This window comes from Aotus nancymaae, unplaced genomic scaffold, assembly GCF_030222135.1.
Source record: "Aotus nancymaae isolate 86718 unplaced genomic scaffold, 86718_ANA_hifiasm-v0.15.2.pri h1tg000022l_1, whole genome shotgun sequence".
Lineage (NCBI taxonomy): Eukaryota > Metazoa > Chordata > Mammalia > Primates > Aotidae > Aotus > Aotus nancymaae.
Genome location: NW_026988435.1, coordinates 46,154,747 through 46,181,479, shown reverse-complemented (window position 1 = coordinate 46,181,479; position 26,733 = coordinate 46,154,747). Strand labels below are relative to the sequence as shown.

General features: G+C 46.9%; 2 protein-coding genes across 2 annotated transcripts in view; one reads left to right on the top strand and one right to left on the bottom strand.

Moving 5' to 3' along the window:
* RRP1B (ribosomal RNA processing 1B) overlaps nt 1-12,636 on the bottom strand; it is a 36,094-nt gene extending 23,458 nt beyond the window's left edge. The window contains exons 1-3 of the mRNA XM_012444792.2: nt 12,491-12,636; nt 3,163-3,245; nt 296-353 (exon numbers count right to left, since the gene is read on the bottom strand). Of these exons, the coding sequence (XP_012300215.2) occupies nt 296-353; nt 3,163-3,245; nt 12,491-12,620 (271 nt within the window). The 5' untranslated portion in view covers nt 12,621-12,636. The remainder of the gene's footprint in view (nt 1-295; nt 354-3,162; nt 3,246-12,490) is intronic.
* A 2,712-nt stretch (nt 12,637-15,348) lies between these two features.
* Nucleotides 15,349-26,733, top strand: part of HSF2BP (heat shock transcription factor 2 binding protein) — a 91,423-nt gene continuing 80,038 nt past the window's right edge. Inside the window, exon 1 of the mRNA XM_012444800.2 lies at nt 15,349-15,922. Coding sequence (XP_012300223.1) covers nt 15,775-15,922 — 148 coding nt within the window. The 5' untranslated portion in view covers nt 15,349-15,774. The remainder of the gene's footprint in view (nt 15,923-26,733) is intronic.

Below are 26,733 nucleotides of genomic sequence, written 5' to 3'. Positions count from 1 at the left end.
CATCCAGAGGTCACTGGGGACTCTGCATCTGGCTCTCCAGGCTCCAGGTGTTAACTCAGAATTTGGAGATTTGGAGGACTGGTATTTCTAAAAGCATTTTCTGAAATTTTTGAGGTGTCAAATTGATTCTCCTCAAGACACTTCACCCTCTCAGCAGTCAACGACTAAGTCGATCACAGCTTTTACAAACAGGAACGGCTAGTCCTCTGACAGCTGCACAATACCAGCACAAGGTTCCCATTAAACTAGCACACCGGAAAGCTCGGGAGGCAGGAGAAGAAACAACAGGACTTACGAGCCGCTGAGTTGTTAACAGCATGGACCAGCTGCGAGATGGTGTTGGCGAGCTCCTCCTGCGGGGTCGGGGGGAGAAACGCGGGGGTTACCGTGGGGCAATAGGAGACGCCCCACCTGGCCTGCTTCCTCCTTCCTCCTCCACCTCTGCTGCCAGCAGAGTCTGCGCCTCTTGTTCTCAGTGTTGCTTCCGGTAAGAAGTATGCATCCAAATATCTGAATTTTATCAAATGCGTAATTTCCAATATTGGTAGACTATTAAGCTAACTTGGTATGTCTGCAAGAACTGTTTAAGCTACATGTTTAAAAAAGCATCTCTAGTTATCACTTCAAATGAACTAGAGACAAAACAAATTAGTTATCAGTTCCTGGCTTTACAACTGTATCTGGCCAATTGTGGTTGCCCACGCCTGTAATCCTAGCACCTTGAGAGGCCGAGGTGGGTGGATCACTTGAGGTCAGGAGTTCAAGACCAGCCTGATCAACATGGCAACCCCCTGTCTCTACTAAAAATACAAAAACTAGCTGGGCACGGTGGTGTGTGCCTGTAGTTCCAGCTACTAGGGAAGCTGAGAAAGAACTACTTAAACCTGGAGGTGGAGGTTGCAGTGAGCCCAGATCACGCCACCGTACAACCTGGGTGACAGAGACTCCATCTCAAAACAAAAAACAAAAACTCACATCTAAGCTAGGCATGGCAGCTCATGCCTGGAATGGGAGGCTGAGGCAGGCTGATCACTCGAGTCCAGGAGTTCAAACCAGCCTCAGCAACACAGTGAGACCCAGTCTCTACAAAATGTAAAAAAATTAGCCAGGCATGGAGGCATGCACCTGTAATCCCAGCTACTCAGGTGGCTGACGCAGGTGGATCACTGAGCAATAGGGAAGTTGAGGCTATAGTGAGCCATGATTGCACCACTGCACCAGCCTGGGCAACATAGTGAGACTGTCAAAAAACAACCAAACAAAACTCATCATCACCCCACAAATGACGTGAAATGCAAGACAGCAGGGTAGACAGACTCCACAGAGGGTAGATGCTGAGGATGCTGACCGCATGGTGTGGGCAAGTCCTCCACCTGGGTTGGTCAGAGACAAGGTGGAGTATGAAGGTAGAGTCAGCTTTCTGGGCTCTGTCCTGGGTGAAGGTGTCCCTGGGAAAGAATGCCCCGCTGGGGAGGAGCCTGTGTGGGAGGGCGCCAACAGAAGCCCTGTGTTGCTGGGGTTCCGTGAGAAAAGCACACTCCTCGCTAGTCTAACTGACACCTCAGTCTCACTACTCATCAGTCTCACTCACACCTCAGTCTCACTCTTCCTCAGTCTCACTCACACCTCAGTCTCACACCTCATCAGTCTGACTCACACCTCAGTCTCACACTTCATCAGTCTCACTCACACCTCAGTCTCACTCTTCATCAGTCTCACTCACATCTCAGTCTCACTCCTCCTCAGTCTCACTCTTCATCAGTCTCACTCACACCTCAGTCTCACTCATCAGCCTCACTCACATCTCAGTCTCACTCCTCATCAGTCTCACTCACACCTCAGTCTGACTCACACCTCAGTCTCACTCCTCATCAGTCTCACTCACACCTCAGTCTCACTCCTCATCAGTCTCACTCACACCTCAGTCTCACTCATCAGCCTCACTCACATCTCAGTCTCACTCCTCATCAGTCTCACTCACACCTCAGTCTGACTCACACCTCAGTCTCACTCACACCTCAGTCTCACTCCTCATCAGTCTCACTCACACCTCAGTCTCACTCCTCATCAGTCTCACTCACACCTCAGTCTCACTCCTCATCAGTCTCACTCACACCTCAGTCTCACTCCTCATCAGCCTCACTCACACCTCAGTCTCACTCCTCATCAGTCTCACTCACACCTCAGTCTCACTCCTCATCAGCCTCACTCACACCTCAGTCTCACTCCTCATCAGCCTCACTCACACCTCAGTCTCACTCCTCATCAGTCTCACTCACACCTCAGTCTCACTCCTCATCAGTCTCACTCACACCTCAGTCTCACTCACACCTCAGTCTCACTCCTCATCAGTCTCACTCCCACCTCAGTCTCACTCCTCATCAGCCTCACTCACACCTCAGTCTCACTCCTCATCAGCCTCACTCACACCTCAGTCTCACTCCTCATCAGTCTCACTCACACCCCACCCGGACTGTTTTCCTTAGCGGGAAAAGGAGGTTCCTGTCCATTGGTTTTCTTCCTCCACTAAAGCTGTTGGTTGTTACTTCTGAATGTAATATAAAAATATTTTGTCCTGCTCCTACTCAAAATATGTTCAGTCAAAAAAAATACATTAAAACATGTTATTATGGGACAAGTGGCAAGGCTGCAAATTAAAACCCAGAAAAGGAAAATCTCGCCCTGAGTACTTGTCATCTGCATCAGAGACTGGCATGTGCTTCTCGTCCAGGCTGGCTCCTCTACCTCAGGGTGTGCGGTCTTTCTATGGAACCCGAAGCCCAGCGAGGCGGTTGCCTTGTCCTGGGTTTCACAGGGTCCTCACTGGTTATGCTCCTGTCCTGCTATCCTTGGCCACAAAAAATAAACTTAGCCGAAGAGAGAAACTTTAAGTGATATAAATCCCACCATGGAACCTACGGAATTTTACAGAGAAATAGTACCTTGACAACAGATGCACACCCTTCCTTTTATTGGAAAAGCCAATTCATCTAACTACGTTGACACTGCTTCTCTTTCCGTGTGGAGAGGTAAGAAAATGACTCCTTGAAGCATGACTGTCAGTATGCGTCAGAGTATGGGGGACTGGCAGAGTCTGAGTGGTTAAGTCTCTTTCCGTCCACAGCAAAAACCCGGGAGCATGAGAGAGGGAACGCGAGTTACCTGCAGAAGGGGTTCATCCTGCACCCACATGCAGTAGAAGAGCCCCTTCCAGATTTTTAGAAGTTCTTCCTGACTGAAACCTCCTGGAAGGCAAAACAGCACAAACATCTTACCGTAGAGTCTAAGCGTCTCCTTGCTTGATGTGGCGAAACTGGGGAAGTACACCACATACATTTTAACTCTTTCATTTGCAAATGTCTTTTTAAAAATTGAAGCAAACATTTCCTTATTGTTACAAAAGAAACACGAATACATGACTACCATACCTGCGCCTTTATCAGTGACAAGGCAGGGTGGCGGTGGAGGCCACCTCAGTATGAGGAAGCAAATGTCATCATAACATGAAATTCACCAACAAAGTGCCCACTTATGAAATCAGTTCCCTGTCAAGGCCTTCCCTGGCCCCCACGTGCAGCCCGCCCGCACACCAACATTTTCGCTGGTCTTGTGAAGTAAAACTGCGAATCCTACAGGAGAGGCAGGACTTGCTCAAGTCATCACAAGCCCAGCAACGGGCAGCCTCACTCCCAAGAACAGAAAACCAGGCAGGCTGAGAACACGGGAGCTCCACACAGGACATCTGAAAGTCAAAGGCCTGGGAAAGGGCCTGGGGACTCTGACACCGCTTTGGAACATTGTTGCAAAAATGACCCTTTTAAGGATCCTAGAGGAGGTCCAAGTGGCTGTCTCCCAGTCACCCTCCCTGTAGTGGTGTCATTTACTGCGGCATCACCACGGTGGGCTTTGTTCTTAGCTACTCCGTGCTCTCTGGCTGCCTTCATGATCTATGACTAAGTGACCAAGTCTCGTTCAGCCTTAGATCTCCCGAGTAGACCCCGGGTGTCATAAAATATTCACTCACTGACATAAAGACTCACAAAATGATAAGGTAGGTGGACACTCTTGGAGTTTCCAAGCCTATGGACCATGAAGTTAGAACAAACAGAATCCTCAGGTCTTGATGCGTTACAAATGGTCTTTATTAACGTTTTACTAGAAGGTACTAGGAGAACTCTTGGAGCAACAAAGTGGTATAAACTAGATGAATGCAAACAAATAAATACTTAGAATCAACGTGATCTTCAATGCTCCGAAAGCTACTTAAAAAGTGACAAAAAGACCTTTTTTGATAGGCCACAGTTTATTTAGTGTATTCAGAGTGAGTTTACCTTAATTTACAGGTATTGATTTTCACTTTACTAAGGGGCGTTCTCCCATCAACATTATAATGGTACATTTTGATTCTTTTTTTTTTTTTTTATTTTTGAGACGGAGTCTTGCTCTGTCACCCAGGCTGGAGTGCAGTGGCACGATCTCGGCTCACGGCAATCCCTGCCTCAGCCTCCCAAGTAGCTGGGATTACAGGTGTGCGCCACCATGCCTGGCTAATTTTTTCCATTTTTAGTAGAGATGGGGCTTCACCATGTTGGCCAGGCTGGTCTTGAACTCTTGACCTCAGGTGATCTGCCCGCCTTGGTCTCCCAGTGCTGGGATTACTGGTGTGAGCCATGGTGCCCAGCCGACATTTTGATTCTTTTGTGATAGTTTTCCATGTACAACCAAGGTATCAGGAACTATCCTAAAACTAGTTCATTGAAGTATACTTCCTTTCAGAGTTGAGGAGATGACGTACCAACTGGTTCTCTTGCCCTCTTGTTATGAACAAGGCATGCCTGGGGTCCTCACATGGATAATGTAAGTATGGTATGAGTGACAAAGCCCACTAGAGCTGAGCCAACTGCAGTCATGAGCACAGCAGTTTTTTTGGTCACAGTGCCCTGCACTTATATTTAATCATGTTCGAAGACCACATATATCCCCAGTGAATTAAAGGCTTTGGGCAAGGATCATAAATGGCTGCTAACACATTAGATGAAAAGACAGCATCCGCATGTGGCAGCTCACTTGAGCTTAGGAGTTTGAGACCAGCCTGGGCAACATGGCAAAACCCAGTCTCTGTAACACTGTACTCCAGCCTGGGTGACAGAGCAAGACCCTGTCTTACACACACACACATACACACACGCCCAAAAAACAAAACCAAAAAATTTGCAGGGCATGGTGGCATGTGCCTGTAGTCCCAAGTACTCAGGTGGCTGAGGTGGGAGGATGGCTTGAGCCCAGGAATTTGAGGCTGCAGTGAGCTATAATCATGCTACTGCACTCCAACCTGGGCAACAGAGCAACTCTGTCTCTCTAACGAACAAACAAACAAACAAACAAAACTGAAAACGGATGTGTGAGACCATCAACACCCAAACCTCCAAACCCACTGACCAATCACTAACACACACAGGCAATCATTCATTCAGTGCCAGAGGTGATGACAACAGGAAGAACGAGACACCCACCTTGTGAAATATCCTTGCAAAAACAAAAGCAAAAAAAAAAAAAAAAAACCCCCAAAAACCCAACTGTGTCAAATCTTAGCTATTAATATAGTTGATAGGAAATACAGGAAACAGAGGAACACGTTAAGTGAGACACAGTCAACAAAACCCCAAATATGTGAAACTCTGTAAGAAATGTGACCGATGTCCTCCAACAAATAGACTGTACAGAAAAAAAAGACGGGTAAGAACTAGTAGAATTTAAGAGTCTTAGCAGACACATTAACCAAATGCAATGGGAGGTCCTCATTTGGACTGGCCATAAAAATCATTTATGAGATGATGAGAAAAACTAAACAGATTGGATGTTTCATGCTGTCAAGGATTTTTTTTTTAAGGTGTAATGATGGTACTGTGGTTATGTTAAATAAAGGATCCTTATACTACAGAGATACATACATACTGAGGACATCTGGAAATGTAATGAGATGTCTGGGATTTGGTTCACACGAACCTACGGGGAAGGAGGAAGTCGGCAGAGGAGACAAACTGGCCGGGTCCTGATAAAAGCAGAGACAGAGCAGTGAGTGTGCTTTTTATATATTTGAAATATTCCTTAATAAAAAGAAGAAAAAAAGGGAGTGCATGAGATTACTAAAGCGACAGCATGGCTGTCTTCTTTTTATTTAAAAAACTCTGCCTAGTGGGATGTGTGGGGGTCCCAGGAACAGATCCCTCATGAATGGCTTGGTGCTATTCTCCTGGGATTAAGTGAGTGCCACTCCTAGTCCCTGTGGGATCGGACTGTTAAAGAGCCTGGCACCTCCCTCCTCTATTACTCCCTCTCTTGCTATGTGACATGACAACTGTCCTCCCCCTCCAGCCAAGATTGGACGCTCTCTGAGGTCCTCACCAGAAGCAAATGCTGGAGCCATGTTCATACAGCCCGCAGAGCCCCGAGCCAGATAAACCTCTTAGCGTCAGGTATTCCTTTATAGCAATGCAACAGACTAAGACAATGACGTCACTGGAAAGGCAGCAGCGTTAATCAACTTAAAAACAAAAAGAGGATTTAAAGGACACAGGTTACTGTGTGGGGTCAGGCGCGGGGCAGTCCTTGTCCTTGCTGGGCAGCTACATGGTGATTCCCCTCCAAGGCTCCCCACCTTCAAGCAGGGCACAGAGGGACACTGTGGTCTGGGTAGGGTTTACCCCACATGGAGGGGAGGCAGCTTTAGCCAATTCAACAGAATTCCCTTGGCCACAGGACAGGTTCAAGAAAAGCCAAGCGACCCTCTGCAGATACAGATCCTCCCGCTCAGGTCCAAGGAGTCTCTAGCTCTCTCCTACTGCACCTGAACAGAACACAGGGTTTGCACCTGCTCCCAGCCACCTGGTAACATAAGTGGAGCCTGTCTGAGAATGGAGACAATCTTGGGGCAGCAGAGGTTGCAGTGGAGAAAAACAAGATTCTGGCACCAGCAGTTGAGCTCCTCCACAAAGCTGTGCTTCACTTTCCCCCTTAAAACTAGTGTGGCGTGGATGTTCTGTCAAGTTGCAACTGAAAGAGTCCTAACTGACAAAAACACGTGTTTACCGCGAAGAACCTTACCACCATCAAAGTGCTATCATCACGAGCCTGGCTTGCTCCCTGCCCCCGAACCCCAGGCTCCTACCCAGAGGGACTGACGCCACCTGTCTGATGTGCGTCTTTCCAGATCTTTCCTGTGCATTTATTTACATCACAGTTACAGTTGTGTATGTGACCTAAATGGCATAATATTCTGTACTCTGGTCTTCCTCACTTAAAAACAGCATATTTCTCTCCAGATGGTCTTGGAAGTATACCACTGGGTCAAGCCAACGGTAAGTGATGATGTGATCTGCCCAGGATCTACTGTGGACAGCCCACACCCATGACAGGCAAAGGCACAATATGATGTGCTACAGAGGTGTTCAAAATGGAAAACAGTAGATTCTGACAGAGCGACAACAGATCCTGGACAGCAGGTAGCAAAGTGGGCTGGGTGAGTGATATGGTTTGGCTGTGTCCCACTCAAATCTCACCTTGAATTGTAATAATCCCCACAAAACCAGGAGGGACCGGTGGGAGGTAACTGAATCATGGGGGCAGGTTTTTCTCATGCTGTTCTACAGATAGTGAATAGATCTCATGAGATCTAACAGGTTGTTTTTTTTTTCTTTTGAGATGGAGTCTCCCTCTGTCACCAGGCTGGAGTGCAGTGGTGCAATCTCAGCTCACTGCAACCTCCGCCTCCCGGGTTCAAGTGATTCTCCTGCCTCAGCCTCCTGAGCAGCTGGGACTACAGGCTTGCACCACCATGCCCAGCTAATTTTTATATTTTTAGTAGAGACGAGGTTTCACCATGTTGGCCAGGATGGTCTAGATCTCTTGACCTCGTGATCCACCCACCTCGGCCTCCTAAAGTGCTGGGATTACAGGTGTGCACCACCGCACCCAGCCAAGATCTAATGGTTTTATAAAGGGGAGTTCTCCTGCACATGCCCTCTTGCTTGCTACGATGCAAGACATGCCTCTGCTTTATTTCTCTCTTGCCCTCTGCCATGACTGTGAGGCCTCCCCAGTCACATGGAACTGTGAGTCCATTAAACCTCTTCCCTTTATAAATTACCCAGTTTCAGGTATGTCTTTATTAGCAGCATGAGAACAGACTAACACAATGAGAAAAGATATTCTGATTTTCTCTTTTCCAGGAGGCAACAGAACAGCACTGAAACAAACCTTGGCGTAGTCCCCAGCTTCCTACTGACAAGGGCCCAGTGGCCGAAAACTGTCAACTGACTTTCGAGCCTCAGTTCTATCACCTATACTATACAAAAGATAGATGGTTAGGGTCAAACCCAAGACGTGTGAAACACTAAGAATAAAGCACTATTGAGTTGGTGAGCCATCACAATAATAATAGTCTCACTCTCTCTTCCCAGAGTCTAGTTACATTGTGTTCCCTTTTAAAACATGTATTTTCCATATATTTCTGTGTGTGTGTGTTCACCTAGGAATTTAACAAGCCAACAATTTTTGAAGTATTCAAAGTAAAAGAGAGAAATGTTTATTACTGAACAACTTTCAAAACTCTGAAAGGCAAAGTACATTATCTGAAGCAGTTTGGTCTCACCGCTCTTCTGTATTCTTGAGGCTAAATTTCTTAAACTTCATACAACTGTGTGTTTACAACAATACAATATAGGCTTAGTTATTTCAAAACGAATGAGGTAGGCCGGGTACAGTGGCTCATGCCTGTAATCCCAGCACTTTGGGAGGCCGAGGTGGGCGGATCACCTTAGGTCAAGAGTTCAAGACCAGCCTGGCCAACATATAGTGAAACCCCGTCTCTGGTAAAAAAAAAAAAAATACAAAAATTAGTTGAGCGTGGTGGTGCATGCCTGTAGTCCCAACTTCTTGGGAAGCTGAGGCAGCAGAATCGCTTGAACCTGGGAGGTGGAGGTTGCAGTGAGCTGAGATTGCACCACTGCACTCCAGCCTGGGAAACAGAGTAAGACTCCATCTCTCAAAAAAAATACAACAAACACACACACAAAACAAGTGAGGTGAACATCAAAGTGAGACATGTAGACGTGAAATATCAGTAAGTTTTGAAATGAGCAAATCCAACAGCTACTCTCAGCACGCAATGAGCCCAGGAGCCATTTTAGATGGGGTTAAGTGTTACACCTGAACACACCCCAGTGTCAAAACATCCACATCTCCTATGTATTATGACGCTTGGGTAGAGAGAACCCTAACTCCATTGTTATTAAAAAAACTTATTTCCTCCATCATCTACACTGAATCTAAGATACCATCAACAACACGATGTACTGTTATTTTATATGTTGCCAAAAAGAAAAAAATGATGCAAATGAAATTGTTACCAGGTTGATTTTAGAATGCCTCTCCATTTTAGTAGATATGTTTAAAGTTGCAGAACTGATAAGATAGGCAGGGACCGTCTGTTTTCCTCACCGCCATATTCCCAGTGCCAAAAATAGCGTACATAGTAGTAGACAGTTGGCATTCTATAAATGTTTGCTAAATATATGAGTGAATGAATGAATGAATTGGGACAAATGAGCTTTATGAATGAAAGCCATGCAGAGTGATCATTTTATGACTGTGAGTATCCAACTTGAACGGTTAAAGCATGAGCGCAACATTCTGTTACTTAAAGCAATACAAACGTTTCTAATTTATTTTTAAAATTACAAAGCTATCCATTTATGTTGCTGCAGAACTGCTCATGTTTGAGGAAGAGTGAAATCTGATTTCCTTTATAATGCCTAAGACAAGATGCAAAAAAGTTTCAGCCTGACAACGGGGGTCAAATATCAGGTCAAGTTATTTCCAAATTATTGTTTTGACTGTGAAGGGGCAGCGCTGTGGCGGAGACCTTGTTTTCTTGTCCGTTATCACTGTCCATCATGCTCACAGTGCAGAGTTATTTTTTGAAGGCCCTCTGTCCTCCATGCAATGTGGTGGTGAACAAGATGTACAAGTAACCCTGGGTGTGACAGGCACTAAGCAGATAGGACTCTGGGGCACTGGTGTAAACTGGTCTTCGGCCCCTGCATAATCCCAGCATTTGCAAATCCTGGGCCGGCTCACCAAAGAGTTTGCGCAAAAGGCTCTCTGCCTAGGCTGTCTTAGCCCCATACGTATTGCTTTCGGTATTCTGCTCTTGCACAGGTCAGGACCTTTTATGGCTACATGTACTCCCACTTCTGGCTAAGAAAACAGATGGAAGCTTACAGTGTCTCTGGAGAAGAATGACACATTAACAGATAAGAAGCAATGTAGCTAAGTGCTACAACAAAGACACAATAGATGTTTTAGAACCCTAGAGGAGTAGGGCGAGATGCTAGGAAGGCTTTTTGGAGGAAGTGATATTGAACTGAATGCCGGGAGTGAAGAAGGCATGGGATTCTTTGCAGAGCGAACAGGAGAAGCAAAGCCAGAGAGGTGAGAAACTGTGTGTTGTACACCAAGAACCACGAACGGTTCTGCTGATGGAACACGAAGCAGTCACATGGGGCTTAGGAGGAAGAGCACCTGAGGACAGATCATGACTTGCAGACACTGGATTTCAAAAATATTGGTGATGTGGGATCAGATTTGTTTTAGGAAGATGACCCTGGGCTGGTCTGTGGAGGAGATTCACGGGGGCACAAATGAAGTTAAGGCAGCCAGTTAGGGAACGTGTAGGTGCAGAAGTCCAGGGAACACAAAGGGCCTAAGGTCAGAGAATTTATTTCAACAGGAGGTGAAGGTAGGGCTGAGGGACACTGGATGTGGGTCAGGACAAGAGGCTGAGGAAGACAGAGGGGTCCAGGACAATCCTGTGTGTCCAGCTGGAGTCTGAGTGGCTGCGGAAACCAGCAACTAAAAGAAGAGAAAACAGGTGGCAGAGGAGCAGCAGCAAAAAACAGGCTTTGGGGGGAAGAAAACAGGCCGTTTTGTGGCATTCTGAGTGTGAGGTGCCAGGGAGAGATGCCAGGCTAGCAAGGCACATTGGAGCTGCAAGCAGGAAAGGGCTGGGTCAACAATTTAGGTTTAGAAACCACCAGCATACATGGGGTACCCCAAACTGTGCCAGCAAACAAAATCCCTTAGGGAGATTCCTAATGGAATCAAAGTCAGGAATTTTGGTTTTCATTCCTTTTTCCACCAGAGTTCCCAGGAAAGTGTATTTTCTTTTTTGGGGTAGTCGGGTGATTTCTCTTTAAAATAAAACAAACTGAGAATATCAGTGGTGGGGAGATAATATCTGTTCTTTTAAGCAGATTCTAATGTATTAATACCACCAGTAGCTAAATCAAACTTTATCTTGGTGCAGCATAAAACCTCTATCACACATTGTAGTTCATATCATATGAGCTTATTCAAGAGTTTACAGAAAGTATTTTTGGATCAGGTAAATGAAACCCTTCAACAGCAGTGCTGTGTGATCTGGCCACTGCCTACATCTTCAGCTTCTTCTCATAACCCTCTCCCCCTCCCCAGCTATTGGTCTTTCAATCACTCCTAGGGGAGGCGAAGCTCCTTCCTGCCTCTGCATAGTTGGTTTCCGCTGATCTCTCTTCAGATCTCAGCTGAACATCACCCCAGTGAAGCCTTCTCAGAACAGCCTATAGAGAAGAGCAACCTCTTTCATTTTTTTCCTATTACCTGGTTTTCTTTCTTCTCTCTCTTCTTCCTCTTCTTCTTTTTTTTAGAAGACAAACTCTTGCTCTATCGCCCAGGCTGCAGAGCAATGGCACAATCTCAGCTCACTGCAACCTTGGCCTCTCGGCTTCAAGCAAGGCTCCCGCCTCAGCCTCCCGAGAAGCTGGGGCTACAGGCCCGCGCCACTGCGCCCGGCTAATTTTTGCATTTTTGGTAGAGACGAGGTTTCACCAAGTTGGCCAGGCTGGTCTCGAACCCCTGACCTCAGGTGATCCGCCCGCCCCCGCCTCCCAAAGTGCTGGGAATACAGGTGTGAGCCATCACGCCCGCATACTACCTGGTTTTCATTTCCTTTACTACACTTACACAAGATCTACTTCATTTTCCTGTTTGTCTCCTTGCTTTATTACTAACAGATCCTCCAAAGTAGGAATTCTGTCTTCTCTCCTGCAGCCCCAGCACGTAAAGGTGCTGGCCAAAGAAAGGCGGGAATCACCGACCGGACACCAGGGCAAATCAGGGCAGCCCAGTGATGCCAGATGCCAGCCAGAGAACCCGACCCATGTGGGTCTTTTCTCAGCTTCCCCACTCACCGTGACTTTCACAAGTAACGGAACCCCCTCAACCTGTTTGCTCAACTGTAAAAAGGCACTAGACATAGCAAGAAGCAGTTCTGGCAGCGCGGAAACCGGAGGACACTCTGGGTGTCACGACAACGCGCGGAAGCCGCGGCCCCAGCCCCGGCCCCGGCCCCCGGCCCGCCATGTGGCGCGGCTGACCGCCGCCGTGCGCCCACCTGTCTCCCTCTGCGTCTTCACGCTGATGTACTGGCGCAGCTTCTTCACCGCCCGGTCCCGGATGCCCTTCTCGCTGGACGCCAGCCGCTGGGCAAACTGGATCTCGGCCGGCTGCATGGCGGGGGCCATCGCGTCCGCTGGAGCATCCCCGGCCGCGCAACCCACAGTGTCGCTGCCGCCAACCGACCACCGCGGAGCCGTCGCCGTCCGCCCGAGCCGCGACTGCGCAGTAGGCGGCTGTAGCGCGCGGGCTGATGGCGTCACGAAGGCGCCGGCGCTCGCAGCGCGCTCTGGGAGTGAGCGCGGCCCTGGCCCCGGCAGCCGTCGTAGCGGTCTATCCCGCCCATGCTTGGCGCCGGCGCTGCCTTTCGATTGCCAGAATTGAGGCTGTAGACGGCGAAGTTAGCCAGGGTTAGGACTTGGCCAGGAAGAGACGGACGGCTCTTTGTAAACAGTCTAGGGATTTTTATTTGTTTGAGAAAAGGTCTCGCTCTGTCGCCCATGCTGGAGTGCAGTGGCGCGATCTCGGCTCCCTGCAGCCTCGACCTCCCAGACTCAAGCGATCCTCCCATCTCGACCGCCTGAGTAGCTGAGACTACAGGCGCGCGCCATCACGCCCGCTAATTTTTATTATCTTTTATAGAGACGGGGTCTCGCTATGTTGCCCAGGCTGGTCTCAAACTCCTAGCCTCAAGCGATCCTCCCGCCTCGGCCTCTGAGCGCTGGGAGTACAGGCTTGAGCCACCGCGCCTGGCCACGGTCCAGGATATTTACTGCCATTTAGCACACCCCGTTGAGCCCGCAGTTCTCCTGCGATCTCCGTGGCACGAAGTTAACTGTGGCGCCTCCGGGTCCCCCGGGTGGAGTTGAGACTGGAAGCAAAGGCCGGCACTGGGGCCTGCGGAGCGGGTGGAGGGCGTTCCTTTCGCCAGCGCCGGCGGGGGCTCGGGCGGCTCGGCGCGCCCCTACCACGGAGCCCTGGTGCCAGTGCAGGGGCGCCCGCGCCGGCGTCCCGAGGCCTGGAGAGCACGCGCGCTTCCCGGGGAGCCGGGCAGGGCGGGCTGCTTGGGACAGGGAAGAAATCAGCTTTGGGTCCATGTATAACCCGGAGGCCATCCTATAGTTCGCGGACTCAGCGGGCGTGCTGGGGCAAGTTAATGGCCTAGATGACTCCAAACGTAGCAGGGGGTTATGTCTGTTGCCCTCGCTCAGTTATCTGGGCGACCTCCCGAGGTGCCTGTTGTCAAATTCAACCCTTAATATGAAAGCGCCTGAATCCCAGCGAGGGAAGGCGGGCTGCGGAGGCGAGTTTCCAGCCAAGACTGCCCGTCTCAACGCAGTCCCCTTTAGGGCAGCACTCCTCGCCAAACAGAAAAGGACCCTTCCGATTTATTTTACTCGAAGCTTACACCAGGGGCTGACTTTCCTTCTGCTTCGTAGATAACAAGTTTAAAACCCGGGCTAAGCCGGAAGAGCCAAAGCGGGCCCTCAGCAAGGCCGCTCCTCGCCCTCTAGGCGGAGAATGCTGCGCAATTTCTGCGAGGTTTGAGCTTCGCGGCTCTCCGTTCCCGACCCCCGTGGACACGTTCCCGCGCTTTCTGGCGTGAGGGGTCAGAGGTCGCCGCCGTCGCGCAAGCGAACGCAGCGCAGGGGGCGGCGGCCATGGGCGAAGCGAGCGGCGCCGAGGAGGTCAGTTGGGTCCGTGAGGAGACCCTGGCCATTCGCACCCCTCAGAGCCTCGCCCGTTGCGCTCGCGGACGGCCCGCTTTCGCGTGCTTGGGGAGGCCTGGAGACCTGGTCCCCGGACAGCGTGGGCTGGGCCAGAACGGGGTGGAGGCCTAGGCGCGAGGCGACTTGGCCTCCAAACCGACGCGGGGGCCAGGTCTGTGAGGCCGCGCGCGGCGGGGCGCTGAGTGGCGCCAAAGCGGGCGTGGGAGCGTGGGATGGACGGTCACTCTGCTCGCTGCCCTGTGGAAGCCCCGTTTCCCTCCGAAGGCCTGCTCCGGGACTTAGCGCCAGGCTTAGAGACAGTCTGCCCTCCACCGAATTAAAAAAAATTTTTTTTTTTGAGAATGAGTCTCGCTCTGTCGCCAGGCTGCAGTGCAGTGGCGCGATCTCGGCTCCGTGCAACCTCCGCCTCCTGGGTTCAAGCGATTCTCCTGCCTCAGCCTCCCGAGTAGCTGGGATTACAGGCGCGCACCACCACGCCCGGCTAATTTTTGTATTTTTAGTAGAGATGGGGTTTCACCATGTTGGCCACGATGGTCTCGATCTCCTGACTTCGTGATCCGCCCGCCTCAGCCTCCCAAAGTGCTGGGATTACAGGCGTGAGCCGCCGCACCCGGCCCCTCCTTTGATTTTGTAACTGTAACTCTGATTGAGTGCGATGGAGAAGGTGCTCGGACTCTGGGACCAGATCCGTGTTCACATCCTGCTTCTGCCCCGTATTAATTGTGCTGCCTGGAGACTCACCTAGTTCTCGTGCCTTAATTTCCATCTGGACAATCCTGGAGGCCTGGGGTGAATAGTAGATGCGATCACCCGCAGAGGGCTTGGCACACCCAGTAGGAAACCACTAAAGATGGCTTCCTTTTCCTCCTGATCAGCTTGGCGCTGCAATGATAAAAAGTTTCAGGCGTTTTCTTTGACTTTTAGGAATACGGCTCCTGTATGCATTTTCTTTTTCGTGGTCTTGCTCTGTTGCCCAGGCTGGAGTGCAGTGGCACGATCATAGCTCACTGCAGTCTCCAACTCCTGGGCTCAAGCCTTCTTCCCACCTGAGCCTCCTGAGTAGCTGTGATTACAGGCGTGCATCACCACGCCTGGCTAAAGTTTCACCATATTGGTCAGGCTGGTCTCGAACTCTGACCTCGGGCGATCCACCTGCCTCGGCCTCCCGTAGTGCTGGGATTACAGGCGTGAGCCACCGCACTTGGCCTCTGACCGTGTTTTCATATTTTTGTAGACAGGGTCTCTCTCTGTTGCTCAGGCTGGTCTTGAACTCCAGGCCTCCCAAAGTCCTGGGATTTCAAGTGTGAGCCACCATGCCTGGCCTGTTTGCACTTATTATTTTTGACATCTGCCCCCTTTTTGAAGGCTGAAGCTTCAGCTTTCGAAATGTTTATATATACATAAAAAGATAGCAGAACATGCAGTAGGTAAAGAATGATTTGAAACAATTATGAACATAAGAAGCATGAAAGAAAAGGAAACAAGTTGACTTGGGCTGGTTTTTTTTTTTTCATATGAAGAAAAATATAATATCTGCTTGTTCTTTTAGCACATGGGAACCAAAGAGGAATTTGTTAAAGTCAGAAAGAAGGACCTGGAACGGCTGACAACTGAAGTGATGCAAATACGTGATTTCTTACCTAGAATACTAAATGGGGAGGTGCTGGAAAGCTTCCAGAAATTAAAGATTGTAGAAAAAAGTGAGTGTGCATTTTTGGTAGTCATTAGTGGTGACTAATTTGTTCTGGTAGATTTACCTTAGGTAAATAAGTAATTGTAAACACATTTTTAGGTAAATAAGTAATTTTAAACACATTTTAAGGCACTCTTATAGTCCTTGTGATGATATTTGGGAGAGTCTGATGACCTAAGAAAAGGGAGGTTTCCTCAACATTGTAACTTGGACATATGTAAGTTGGTGATAGAGGAAAGGTTGCCAGTTTTCTGAGCATCTCTTATCAGCTTCTTTTTCTCTCTCTCTCTCCATTGGCAGAAGAATTTTATACTTTTGCTAACTGTAAAGCTCTGCTCTGAAAACTAAGTACTTACTGTGTAAGTTAAGGATCTTGCCATATGGAAACCTTGCATGGAGTTAACTTGTCAGTAGAGATAGCTGGAAGTTTGTTCACTTATCTTTAGGTGAATGGGTGAGTCACTTTCTAGAATTGATTGAAGTTTAGGCTTTGGTGTCCATTCAGACTTTTGAGATGTGAGCTGAGCCATTATGTTTAATACCAGTTTAGGAGACTATTGAAGTTCCTGGAGATATTCTGAGATTGACTCAGCACTTGGTTGATTGAGACTGAATCATGGTTAAATCAACCTTTGATGGTTAAGGCCAGTTTACAGCATGACATTTGGTTGTCAGCCCTCACTCTATGCCCCCTAGAAAAGGTGCATCCGGAGGGCCCAGGCAGGCCTGGCACTCCTCCATACGAGAAGGTAGCTCACCCCAAGAACATGAGTTTCTGGGTTGTGCAAATGTGTCTGGTGAGTAGGCCAGCCATATCCAGTTGGAAGGGATGCTTCTTGTGGTTACCACAATGCCTTGCCCTGTTTACATTGTGGTTGGTTTCCTCAGATCCATCTTCTCTGCCTTGTGGTGTACTCTGGGACATGAATCCCTGCAGACGGGGTTCCCGCAGTTACCTTGCTGGCTGCCAGTGGGGGTCACCAATGGAAGGTATTGCTGGGTGGAGAGAGAGGTTGGGTTGGGGTGTTTCTTCCTGCTCCCTCCCTGCTTTGCTGCTGTTGTGTGGCAGTAGCTGCACCCTCCACAACAAAGACTCCTGTCTAGAGGCCTCTTCCACAGTCCTAGCTCTTGCTGGACTCCAGTAATGCTGTTTTCTCCCCCTGCTTCTTTGGCTGTAGGGCTGTTGCTAGTCCCTGGGTGCCTCACTGTCCCTCGGTGGTTCCCTTATCTCTGTTCTCCCCTCTGTAAGTGGTCCTTTCAGAAAAGTCTCAACATCTGTGTTTATTTGTCTTTCCTACTGGGACCCTGCCAGATATGTGCCATGTCATTGGTTGCCAAAATGTCAGGTCATTGACTTCTTAATTTCTGATTTCATGCTCATCCATCGACTTTCTGAGATGAGTCATTCCTTGTGCATTTATCTTCAGGAAAGGAAGGTAAACAGACATACACCAGTAGCAGTGTATGGCAGTCTGCTGGTTGGTTATATTCTCACTGTAAATAAATAAACTGGCATTCTAAAAAATACATCGGGGTCTTGTGAGTTAGTTAACATGAGTGTCTTTAGTGATCATTCTCCTGCCAAAGCCAAACCCAGTGAGGGCCACAAACAAATCTGTGGTCACTTGATCACAGTCAGACTTTGGGAGATCTTATAGTCCCGGCCTCCCCCAGGCTATAGAGTCACCTCTTTTTCCATGATCTCTCTGGCGATTCCTGCTTATTCTCCTTTGCTGATTTATCCTTCTCTGCTTAGCAGCCTTCAAATAGTGCTTGAGGCTCAGGCCTAGACCCCTTCTTGCCTCACCCCATGGCTTCTCCCTAGGCAGCCTCATGCACACTCATAGCTTTAGCTACCATCTTGATGCCAGTGGCTGCTGGATTTAATCTCTAGCCCAGAACTCTCCCCAAGCTCAAGGCCCTGTGTCTGACTCCTGCTTGACATTTCTTCCTACTTGTTTCACGATTATTTCAAATTCTAAATGTTTGCCCTGCCCTAATTAGTAGTCTGAGGTCACCAGGAACAGACCCACAGTCTGACAGAGTGAGGTTTATGGCTCTCTGCAATGAGGAAGACCACACCAGAACACCAGAGAAACTGTAGGGCATCTCAACAAAGAAGAGGATAGAGCTGTTAGAGGACTTGGAGACGAGTGGTATTAGGTGAAGCATAAATGAAGCAAAATAGAGCTGTGTCTAAAGGGACCAGTATCAAGTCTGTCTGTGAAGTGGAGCCAGGTCCTGTTTCCTTGAAAACTAGAAAATTCAAGTAGATGTGGAACATTGTTCTAGAAATCCCTTACTTGAAGCTCTGCAGTCGCTGGAAATAGTCTCTTCTGTGTCACAGTGATTTAGATCCTGCAGGCAAGAGTGGGATCTTCTTACTGGTATAATTTCAAACAACAAAATTTCTGACAGTCTGGAATTTTACAGAGTAAGGCTTCTCAGCGCCTAAGAAGTTAGCAGTCACTCAAAGAAGAGATCATTGTGACACTTTACAGTTGGATTGTCTTTGGGAGACATATTTTCTGTTAACTTGGCACCTGACTTTATCTGTGTTTGTTATTCCAACCTGACAAAAGTCAGGACAGACTTTTGCTTTCTCGGTGCAAGCTAATTTTTACTTCCTCTTGTCATATCTGCCTCATGCTATCCATCCCCTACCCCTGTCTTACACTGGCCTGCCTCAATCTCCCCAGAGCACTACCACCCAGACTAGAGACCCAGGAGGCTTCCTTGTTACCTGTCTCTCTTCCTCACTACTCCCCACGAAACCTGTCTGGTGGTGCATCTTATGAGTGTGACTTCATGGGTGCGTCCTGAATCATCAACCTGAGTCCGTCTCCACTGCTGTGTTCTGCCTCCTCTTGGCAGTCTCTTCACTGCCACTCTCCAGTCCCTTGGACATACTGTAGCCTGAGTAGTTTGTGGCAGTTCAATCTGATGATGCCATTCACCTGCGTAAGTCTCAGAAGCTTCTCTGCTTTTAGGATAAAGAACAAAAAACTAAAAACCTCACCCAAACTCACTATCATCCAAAACCCTAAATAAAACCGTAATGTGGCTTAAAAGGCTTTGTATTATTGGGCACAGCCTCAGCCTGGAGTCACCGCCCAATCTGATTACCTAGACGTGATCCATCTTCCTTTTAGATGTTGTCATGGTACCCTATGCTTCTTCAGACAACGTGGTTTTATTTCCATTTTACTTTATAAGTTGGTGGGAGTGCAGGGCCCTCGTTGCCTATCATTCTCTCCCTGGCTGGAGATTTGATCTTGAGGGAGGGACTTCCCTACTGTCTCTGCATGCCCTTCTTTCTTTCTCTTTTTTGAGACCGAGTCTTGCTCTGTCACCTGGGCTGGAGTGCAGTGGCATCATCTCGATTCACTGCAACCTCTGCCTCATGTGTTCAAGCAGTTCTCCTGCCTCAGCCTCCTGAGTAGCTGGGATTATAGGCATGTGCCACCACACCCGGCTAATTTTTTTATTTTTAGTGAAGACTAGGTTTCACTATGTTGGCCAGGCCAGTCTCAAACTCCTGACCTCAGGTGATCCTCCTGCCTGGGCCTCCGAAAGTGCTGGGATTACAGGCATGAGCCACCGTGCCTGGCCTGCATGCCCTTTCTAGTTTGCAGTGCTATCTCATGAAACTCGCATGTGCTCCAGGATACGTGGTATTAAGAGAAAGGAAGGATCAGAGTGGACTGTGGCCTCCTAAGGCATCTTTTATCTAATTTTGGCTCTTGAGGTCTTAACCATTTGGGCAACATGAAGAAAAATAAAAATCCTTCTTTCTATAAGGCCTAGATCTGTTAGCCCTCCCCAAGCTCTCCCAGGAGCCTGTCTTCCTAATCATGTTGGACATGACTCTAAGAATAGAGATCTACAGAGGAAATCCACGATTGTACAATATGCCAAATGGCAGCAAGAGCCGTTTGCCATATTGATTCTTCTACTCTCCCATTATCCCTATGGTCTAATATCCATCCCTTTGCTTCTTCTAGAGGTTAATATGTGCTTTCAATCTATTTTTTTTTTTTGAAATGGAGTCTTGCTGTGCCACCCAGGCTGGAGTAGAGTGGTGTGATCTTGGCTCACGGCAGCCTTCGCCTCCTGGGTTCAAGCGATTCTTCTGCCTCAGCCTCCCAAGTAGCTGGGACTACAGGCGCCCACCACTATGCCTGGCTAATTTTTGTATTTTTAGTAGAGATGGGGTTTCACCACATTGGCCAGGCTGGTCTCGAACTCCTGACCTTGTGATCCACCTGCCTCATCCTCCAAAAGTGTTGGGATTACAGGTGTGAGTCACTGTGTGCTTCCAATCTTAAGCAGTGACAAAAGGCAACCTGAAGGTAGAAATGAATGGAGGCAGGGAAGGAGTGGGCCTGATTTGAGAAGTTTGTTTTTAGAGTCTGGGTTTAGTTCTGTTTAGATGGGTTCAGGCTATAAAGTAACTTGTTAGCCAGCTAGAGGACTAGAGGTGGTATATCATGTAGTGAATGGGGCTTCATTCCAATTCTAGCACAGCATCTACCTTTGGGAGGACTGGGCAAGGTAAGTGGTGGTTTGGAATGATACTGACGAAGGTGTTGCCTTTGAGTCTTAGGGAGTTGATGAGCACTGGGGAGAGGCATGATCGATGAGGAGAAGGGGAGATGTTCTAGGCTAGGGTGGCATGTGTGAAAGTCACACATGGGACTGAACAGGACTGATTGCAGGTTCATCAGCTAGTGTTTGATTGCTCTGTGGGATAAGGATTGGGGTATAGCAGAATTAGGGATAGTAAATGAGCAGTTTATAGAAGACAATCCTAGATTGTTTTTAATTTGAGATGAGAGTCAACTGGAAATGACCACATGGAAATAACCATGAAAATGATGTTTTCAGGGTCATGTTTTTTCTATGTGAATGTAAGGTAGGTCTGAGGGATTGATGGAAGATGACTTAGAGCATTTGTCAAGGAAAGTCTTGGGCTTCGTTAGTGTGTGGGACTGCAGCTGTATGGATGGAATGGAAGGGACGTTTGATTAGTCTGGTGGTGAAGTCAGGACAAAGTGTCATGATTTACAATGGGAAGTGAGAGAATAGAGATACAGGATCATTATATACTGCCTAAGAAATGGGGATAGTAATGCTTACCTCATAGGATATAGCGAAGTTTAAAATGAGAGAAGCTCTACAAGGTGTGCACCCCTGTGCCTGGCTCATGGGACTCCTCGGTAAATAGCACTTCCTCAGATGGTGGGGGAAACCACGGGAACCCTTGGGGAAATGAAGAGACTCCAATTCACAGCCCAGCAGCTTCACTTTTAGGATAAAGAACATTGTCACTTCCTGAGTTTCGGAAAGGTGTATGGAGGTTTGAGTATGGCTCATCTACGTTTGCAAAAGATATAAGCCAGTCCAGGTGTGGTAGCTCACACCTGTAATCCCAGCACTTTGGGAGGCCGAGGCGGGCGGATCACTTGAGGTCAGGAGTTCAAGAGCAGACTGGCCAACATGGAGAAACCCCTTCTCTACTAAAAATACAAAAATTAGCTGGGCATGGTGGCGTGTACCTGTAATCCCACCTACTCAGGAGGCTGAGTTAGGAGAATCACTTGATCCCAGGAGGCGGAGGTTGCAGTGAGCTGAGATTGTGCCACTGCACTCCAACCTGGGTGACAGAGTGAGACACTATCTCAAAAAAAAAAAAAAAAAAAAAAAAATGCAAGCCTGACAACACTGTAGGCATCCCCATTTGCCTTGTGAAAGTAGCGACAGTTAAGTACTCAGGGAAACATCACCCTCTGTTTTCTTTCATCCCTTCTTGTGCTTTATTCATCCCACAGTGGTGATGAAATCAGTGGGTGTCAAAAATTTGTTTAAATCTAGGAAAATCCTGTTTTTCAAAAAAATAAAATTTTATGTAATAGTATATGGTGGTTCTAGATGTAAAATAGATGAAAATTGTATTTTCTGCATATTTTTAAAATTAAGTTTTAGAACATGTACTTATAAAATCAGTAGGTACAATGAAGGTGGTGTGATGAAGACACAGATTTAGTGTCCGAGGTTTTGGAAGATATTTGGATGATCATTTTCAGCCTCCAGTTTGTTTTTAGTTTTGCTTGTGAAGTAGCAAGAAGACACAAGTACCACAGATAAGGAGTTGCAAATGGTGAAGTTTTCAATTAGTTCAGCTGGCGTCGTGAAGGTACTTCCAGTTAAACTGATATAGAAGCTTGAAATAAGAGGAGTCAGATATTTTTGTTTTATAATTAAATCACTAAGATCTAGCAATTCCTTGCTTTTCTTGATTGGCAGTTGTTCATTTCAGAGAGAAATGACAAAAAAGCCATTCAGTCTGTTTAAATCTTCATTGTTTTGTAAAAAACATTTTTCGTGCGTTATGTTGCATTTGAAGTGTTAAATGATATGATGAGAAATAAAACAACAATTTGACACCTTAGTGGCAGTCAGATATTTACTGAAAGTCTCAGAGGAGCTGGAATTATTTTTGTACATTGACAACACACCTAAAATTTTGGTCTCATTTCTGAAATAATTAAAATGTTAAATAGTTTTAACCTTTTAAAATTTATTTATGTATTTTTTGATATTAATAATGTGAACCAGCCTTGTTGTGGTCATTGAAAATATCAGCAGAGAATACAGACTAGTGCAGCCATGATATACTGGTGAGAGATTTGACCAACAGCTTTTTTTTTTTTGAGACAGAGTCTCCCTCTGTCACCCAGGCTGGAGTGCAGTGGCGCCACCTTGGCTCACTGCAACCTTAGCCTCCCAGGCTCAAGCAATTCTCCTTCCTTAGCCTTCAAAGTAGCTGGGACTATAGGCGCATGCCATCACATTGGCTAATTTTTGTATTTAAAATTTTTTTTCAAAATAAAAAAACCACAAAAAACGAACAAAAGGCCAGGCATGGTGGTGCACACCTGTGATGCCAGCTACTCCGGAGGCTGAGGCAGAGAGTTGCTTGAGCCTGGGAGGTGGAGGTTGCAGTGAGCCGAGATCGTGCCACTGCCTCCAGCCTGGGTGACAGAGTGAAACTCCATCTCAAAAAAAGAAAATTTTTTAAAATTAAATAAATGAATGATGAGCAAATGTGGCAAAAAAAAATGTTAATAGTAGGTAAATCTGGGTAAAGAGATATATAGGCATTTTTTTTTTTTTGGTATTAGTTTTTGTGAATTAGAAATTACTTCCAAATAAAAAGTTTAACGTTGTAAAGTGCAGCTATTAATTAGCTGTTTATGGGACTGTAATTGTTCCCCAGGTACTCTTAGATTCTTAGCAGTAGGATTGGAAGACCACTGCACTATGGGTTTTTTTTTTTTAATTGCATTTTAGGTTTTGGGGTACATGTGAAGAACATGCAAGATTGTTGGATAGGTACACACATGGCAGTGTGATTTGCTGCCTTCCTCTCCATCACCTATGTCTGGCACACTATGTGATTTCTAAAGAGTTTGTAGGATATTTTGAGATTGATTTCCTGAGAGTTTGATATGAGCTACCCCTGTTTCAGTTCTGAGAAGAATTATTTGTAGTCTGTAGAAATAGGAACCTGAGAAATACCCATGAAGAGTGGAACAAAAGAATGAGGACCAAGAAAAGGATTATTACTTTGACCCAGAGTTTATTGTGGCCCAAAGAAAGAACATCAGAGTGTGTCATGTCCATATCCTGGCAGGGAACAAAAGGAGTAAACAGAGAAAAGTGAAGAGATTAAGGTGTGATCAGGGATAAGGGAACCAGTGCCTAGAGAAAGAGGCATCCAGGAGCTAGCAAAGCAGAGCAACATTGCCTCCCCTGGGCCGAAGGAGCAGAAGGGAGAGAGGTACCAGACTTGGTGAGAGGCGCTGCTCTGGACAAATGCTTGACAGCACTTGAGGCCTCACCCAGCAGAGAGGATGGAGTGGGGAGACATGTCCCACCCTTAGTCATCCCTTGTCCTCCACTTTCCTGTGGGGCTGCTACTGCGTCCAACAGGAAGCCACTGTTGCTGTGGTTGTTCACGTCCACCTCCTGGGACACAGATCAGAGTGGAGAGGGTCTGAAGGACCACATGGAGATTGTCCAGAACATGGGAAGGTAGAGAGAAAAAACATGCTGAGCTTATGGACAGAGACGGTGGAAAGGTGGTGAAGATGGAGGGGGAAGAGGCGTGTAGTGTTGGAATATCACCCCTGACTGCCCCACTATCTATGTCATATATGTGTGTCAGTGAATGAAAAGCAAAATTCCCTGACCCTGGTTTGGGAAATCAATAGAATTCATCTGAATTCAGCAAGATTGATCTTAGTTTTGTTTTTTTTTTTTTGAGTTGAAGTCTCGCTCTGTTGCCCAGGCTGGAGTGCAGTGGTGTGATCTTGGCTCACTGCAACCTTCACCTCCCAGGTTCAAGCAATCCTCACACCTCAGCTTCCTAAGTAGCTGGGACGACAGACATGTACCATCACACCTAGCTAATTTTTGTATTTTTAGTAGAAATGGGGTTTCACCATGTTGTCCAGACTTGACCTGACCTTGAACTCCTGACCTCACATGCCAGGTGACAAAGAAATGGTAAGATAAATTGATCCCTTTTGTATAGTTTTATTTGATTAGTGTTTTAGAAATCCTCCTTTTCATATCTAGCTTTCTGTACCCTCCCTGTGAATAAGTTGAGTATCGAGAGAGAGAGCCAATCTCATGTTATTTATTTATTTATTTTTTTGAGACAGAGTTTCACTTGTTTTCCAGGCTGGAGTGCAATGGCATGATCTCAGCTCACTGCAACCTCTGCCTCCTGGGTTCAAGCGATTCTTCAGCCTCAGCCTGCCTAGCAGCTGGGATTACAGGCATGTGCCACCATGCCTGGCCTACTCTCATGTTATTAGACCTGCATTGTGGAAAGATTATTGGCTATGTGCAGTGGCTCACGCTTGTAATCCCAGCACTTTGGGAGGCCAAGATGGGCAGATCACTTGAGGTCAGGAGGTCAAGAGCAGCCTGGCCAGCATGGTGAAACCCCATCTCTACTAAAAATACAAAAATTAGCCAGGCGTGGTGGTGGGTATCTGTAGTCCCAGCTACTTGGGAGGCTGAGGTGGGAGGAGTGCTTGAACCTGGGAGGCAGAGGTTGCAGTGAGCTGAGATTGTGCCGCTGCGCTCCAGCCTGGGCAGCAGAGCAAGACTTGGTCTCAAAAAAAAAAAAAATTATTTTTTCAGAAGATACATAGATGTTCAAATGGCCTATGATTCAGGTCATTTGTAATATACACTGTTCATATTATTTCTGTCTCTGGATTTAAAAAATTAACAAAAGCAATATATTCTTATTGTATAGGAATGAGACATACAGATAACCAAAGTAGCCGTGTGTTTTTCTTGGTTCAGGGATTAGCAGAAGGAATGTATAAAGAAGTGAAATTCATTTATGTGACAAGTATTTATGTACTGCGTACTATGTTCCATATAGACGTTTGGAGGGTAGGCGTAAAACAAAACCTGTGCAAATCCCTGCCCTCAGGGTGGATTTAGGTAGCTTGTTAAGAGTTCTGTTCCAAGGCAGCAGCAATGCTCCCATCTGGCCACAAGGCGGCGGCCTCATACAGCAGGAGGGCACCTGCCACCTCCCCTGGAGCCTGGTGTGAATGGGTGTGGCCTCCCTGGTCACTGACCTGGAATTCTCTGAAATTGCCTAGGGTAGAGTGGGATGTTTTAACCCTGTCCCTTTGGTATGTTAACTTACACTAGGGTTGTGCACAGCTGTCTAGAACAAGTGATTCTGAAATTACCATAATGCAAGAGAGCCCTTTTGGGTGGTCAGAGTTAATTCCCACAGGTTTTTACACATGATGAGGTTTGTAGAGATTTCCTATTTCCTTTACCATGTTTGAGTAATAGTTTAATAGTAGAAGCAAAATTTAACAGTTAAGTACAAAGAAAAACTTTTAAATCCCAGAAATTTTATCTGTTTCTTTTTCAGTTTTTGTCTATGACCGTAGGTGGTATTTCATATACGGTGATTGTAGTGTGTAAGTATATAAATAATGTCTTCATTTAGCACTGTTACAAATAATGCAGGTATGTAGTTTTGAAAGCATAGTTAGTGCTTGCTAGTTGATTTTTTGAGTGGCCAGGATTAAGATAAATTCAATAATTCCAGTAAAAGTTATTGTGGCACAATATTTCTTAATAGAGCAGAAAATGAAACTCTGACTTGAGGGAGAAGAAATAGTCCAAAGGTACTTTGCCCTATTTCTGAGAAATGCTTTTTTTTTTTTTTTTTTTTTAAGAGATGGGGTGGGGGTCTCACCCTGGCTGGTCTTGAACTCCTGGCCTCAAGTGATCATTCATCCCACCTCAGTCTTTCAAAGGAATTACAGGTGTGAGCCACTGAGCCTGGACCCTAAGAAACACATTTTATAAGAAGCTTTGGCAGCCAATTTTATAATGTTTATCTGGTCTGAATATTTACTTTTAGGTTCTAATCTTTCTGCTAGGACAGGGTCTCTAGAAAATTTAGAGACTAGCTTTATTTCTTCCTCCTTTTATTAAAGCTTCCTTTAGAGCTCTGGAGATACCCATGTGGTTCTAAGCAGTCCCCACAAGTTTCTGATTTGGGTTTCCTCTTGTCCTCCCAGACCCCTAGATTTGAAAGCTCTACCCCTTCTCTTTCGTTTGCACATAATTGAGGAAGTGTCTGTGAGCTTTTTCTCCTCTAGGGTGCAGTAATGTTCTGTTTTCGAGGTGTCTGGCTCTTTGAGGCTTTCTCACTCATCACAAGTGAGAATAGAAGAATGAGACATACAGATAACCTAAGTTGCC